At 37.4% G+C, this 4,362-nt stretch overlaps 1 protein-coding gene across 1 annotated transcript; it reads left to right on the top strand.

The window, feature by feature from the left end:
* Positions 1-636: 636 nt before the first annotated feature.
* On the top strand, positions 637-4,034 carry LOC106471540 (putative adhesion G protein-coupled receptor E4P). The gene has a single exon (XM_022400145.1). It carries the CDS (start codon positions 964-966, stop codon positions 1,996-1,998), a length of 1,035 nt encoding a protein of 344 aa, XP_022255853.1. The 5' UTR covers positions 637-963; the 3' UTR covers positions 1,999-4,034.
* The last annotated feature ends 328 nt before the right edge of the window (positions 4,035-4,362 follow it).

Here is a 4,362-nt window from a genome sequence, read left to right as displayed (position 1 = left end):
TAGCGCAGATAGCCCTCGTGTAGCTTTGCGCGAAATTCCAAAACAAACAAACAAATAAGCAAGTAAAAAAATAATGAATCTTTTTGGATTATTGTTATTTAGTCAGCACACAATGTAATATTCTGAATTGTTATTTGCTAGGTATCAAATAACGATCTTTGTAAATAACGCAAAATATAGCTTTAAATGTCTTGGTGACAACTATTTGTTGAGATCGTTTCACATAACTTTTCAACTTTTTAAAATGATCATTTTAACAGGTATCTTCCCATTCTAGAAGATAAACATTTAAACTTTAAAATTAAGATGTTGTATTAATCAAAGAACTAAAACCAGTAGGTCTACTAAGGTATTTCTTTATAGCTGACGGTTATATTATGAATTGCTAATATCTACATATTAATGTGTTCCTTAAAAATTATACATTTCTTGATAGTATTTTAATAAATAAATTTTCAATTATTACACTGAAGTTTTATTCTTGTATTTTAATGAAAGGTCTTATCCTAAGTCACTTTCGTTTAGTTGTAGACTTCTACAACTGAGGGCGCAGTGGTGCTGCGTTGCTAAGCGTGAAATAAATACTTAAGCGCCTTGCACGATCACTTCAGTGAACTTCGACGATTGTAAAGTGTTGGTTGTGTTCCGTGGATATGGACTATTTTTACCCTACAAAGTCCATATTTGTTGAAAATAAGAACTTCGTAAGTCAGTAAGAGAAGGGGTGATAAAGCTGTTTCAGAAGAGAACTGGACTAACAGCAAGATCTAATGTGATCCAAAGATCCGTTGATTTAACAGGATCCAAGTTTCTTCTCTTAGCTTCATCATTGTTATGACGTAAATCTTATTACATGCTTGTCACTTCAAACCAACATCGAAAGAGTGGTCATGAAAAACTAATAGAAAAATCTGTTAGGTTTCCAGCGTAGTCGTATTATTGAATTAAAAAACCCTGTTCGATATGGCGGACGTGTTTTCGGTAAGCCTGCAGGCTGTGAGTGGCTCGACCACAATGTTTTCCAGGAAGTCTGGAAACCGGACAAGTGATTTCGACGTTGATGGTGGATGGAGTTCCGGAACAGAAAGTCTTCTCTCTCTGTTAACAGTAATCGGTACAAGCCTCTCGATAGTCGGGGTAGTGCTGGCCTTCATTACTTACACATTGTTCTCTGACCTCCGTACCGTGAGTGGAACGTCTCTGCTGAACCTCCTAACTGCTCTCTTTCTGTCCCACCTGCTTTCCGTCATCGGTGTGGAGAAGGTGAATGACCACGGACTCTGTCTGACCCTGGCTTTTCTACTGCACTACCTCTGGTTGTCGCTGCACTGCTGGCTAACTGTAATGACCCGAGATCTCTTTAGAACCTTCCGCGAAAACGTCAACCTTCAAATATCTCCGCTTACCGAGAGTCGTAAGTCATTCCTAAAGTGTGCTCTTTTCGCGTGGGGTTTCCCGGCAGCCCTGACCTGTCTAGCGGCTTTTCTCTACTCCAACAGCGGACCCGACAGTCGTCCGTTAATCGTTTCTACTTGTTGGCTCGTGGATTATAACACTCTGATCTACACCTTCGAGCTTCCCGCTGCTGTGCTGGCTGGAGCTGACCTTTTCTATTTTGTCCAATCGGCCATTGTTATCCGCTACACTGTAAGCATGCAGATGAATCGCCGCACTGCTGAGAAAATGAGAACTCGTCGCTGCCTTCAGCTGTTCCTCTACCTGAAAGTCGTTGTATTCCAGATAGTCACGTGGTTATTCTGTCTCTCTGCTCAGGTTACCGGTCTCTTTTCTCTCTGGTTTGTTTTTACTATGTTGACTTCCTTGCAGGGCTTCTTTGTGGCCATCATATACAGTTGTAATTCCCAGGTGTTCCGATTGTACAGTACATCTCTCAAGAACAGTCGTAAAAAAAAGACTGTGGACTATGGCTCGTCAGAAGTGGCCCATTCTACCAGTCTGACCCAGCTGACATGGTCCCCTACACCTGACTCAGTCTAACGCTGACCACCCTGACGCAGACTAGAATCTCAAACACTTTACACAGTCTAACACTGACCAGTATGTCGTAGTCTAGAACCTTCATCGCTTCTACGTAGTGGACCACAAGGTAAAATCATTTTGGGGACAATCGGCACGAGCCCGATCCATAATTGGGTCAGTAAAGAACCAACATTATAGATATGACCATGAAAATGTTGAGTTAATACATATGTAACCTCGTGTTAATTCGACTTACCCTGTATTACTACATGCAAATTCATGTATCACATGATTGAGTCTGTCATTAAACCATGAACGTGTCTCTAATCAGCAGCGAAATCACTTTACCCAGAAACCCTGAATAATACTGTCTTCTACCACCATCACGACTCAACATTGGTGAATAATACTGTCTTCTACCACCATCACGACTCAACATTGGTGAATAATACTGTCTTCTACCACCATCACGACTCAACATTGGTGAATAATACTGTCCACCACCACCATCACGACTCAACATTGGTGAATGATACTGTCTACCACCACCACCATCACGACTCAACATTGGTGAATAATACTGTATACCACCACCATCACAACTCAACATTGGTGAATAATACTGTCCACCATCACCATCACTACTCAACATTGGTCAATGATACTGTCTACCACGAACACGACTCAACATTGATGAATAATACTGTCCACCACCACCATCACGACTCAACATTGGTGAATACTACTGTATACCACGAACACGACTCAACATTGGTTAGTGATACTGTCCTCCACGAACACGACTCAACATTGGTGAATGATACTGTACACCACGAACACGATTCAACATTGGTTAATGATACTGTCTACCACGAACACGTCTCAACATTGGTGAATGATACTGTACACCACGAACACGATTCAACATTGTTAATGATACTGTCCACCATGAACGCAGAATTATTCCATCTGGTATTAGCCTATTCATGAAATAGTAGTTAATTCTGTCTAACTTTAAGCAATTAAATACGTTTCCCAACCACATGTGACTGGCCTCTGGTAATGCTTCTGAATTCCAGGGATGACGAAGAAGTTTCAATATATACTTATCAAAACAATGTTTAGGAAAGATGATTCTTGAAATTGTTGATCTTCTGATTTTTGAAACAGGGTTGTGATACCTAACTTTTTTTGTGACTGGAACCATATGATAACGTCTCATTAATTCTTGAATCAGACACGTGTGCTGGTTTTAATATTTGCCATTTCTGTTCGACTAATATCCATTTTATATATAGTGCGATTATGAAGAAAATCCCAAGATTTGAAATAATTATATTTAAAAATAATGATTGTATTGTAGACATAGAATGTTTCAGAAGATAGAATGAGAATTTCAAGTGTTATTTAGGAACTTTTCGAGATAATATTTTGTGAATCAAGACCCTTGTGATATTGTAAAGTTAATAACTTTTATTCGAGACTAAAACTTTTTTATTTATTTCTATTTCAATAATACCGACTTGTAGATTTAAGTAAAAGACGTGTCAGTGTGCAGTATATTGTGAGCGTCAGTGACCAATGTTCAAGACAGGTAATGCTTACATTGTTTAGGGATAGACATGATTGGTAATGACTGCGCCCCTTCTGTGAAACACCTTGTACATGTATGGCAGATATAGTGTTGTTGACACGTTGTAACATGTTCTCCTTTGCTTCCACTCACGCGTTCTTAGCATTTCTAGTTGTTGTTTTTTTTTCTGAATTAAGCTTATGATTCTCGATATGTCTAGAAGAAAGTAATGTTTAAGATATATTTATATGTATCACATGATATAATGGAAATGTTGAGTAGAAAAACTGCACGAGTAAAATAGGGAAATAAATATAAAGTCCATTTTAAATAACATAGTAAATGGATAATATATCATGATATTCGTTGTTAACAGGACATATATCGTGTTTGAATTGAAAAGCTGTCAGAAGGTAAAGTTGTAAAAAATAAATCATGAGATTGAAAAGATTTCATCCAAATCAATTTTTTAGGAGGAATTCAAAGTAAATGCAGATTAACAACAGTCTTTTATTGATATCTAGTACTGAAAATATAGTTTGTTTTTCATAAATAGGAACCAGACAGGTACATACGAAATAACGTTAAGTATTATTAATGTTTTAGGACTGAATGAAATCGATTGTTCAAAATATCAGTAAGAACTCAATAACAGAAATTTCAACTAAGAATGTTTTAGAGAAATAAAAAAAAACATATATATTGTCGAAATTTTTAATCTACAAATAATCTAATTCACACATTGTTGTTAAAATGTGTTAATCTAGAAAGAGGAGTTCACACTAACAAACGAACTTCACACATTGTTG

Source organism: Limulus polyphemus, unplaced genomic scaffold (assembly GCF_000517525.1).
Source record: "Limulus polyphemus unplaced genomic scaffold, Limulus_polyphemus-2.1.2 Scaffold4687, whole genome shotgun sequence".
NCBI lineage: Eukaryota > Metazoa > Arthropoda > Merostomata > Xiphosura > Limulidae > Limulus > Limulus polyphemus.
This window is presented reverse-complemented; position numbering and strand designations above follow the sequence as displayed.

Bases quoted from the DNA above. Each gene is read 5' to 3' on its own strand.
- LOC106471540 (XM_022400145.1), top strand. From the start codon at position 964: ATGGCGGACGTGTTTTCGGTAAGCCTGCAGGCTGTGAGTGGCTCGACC.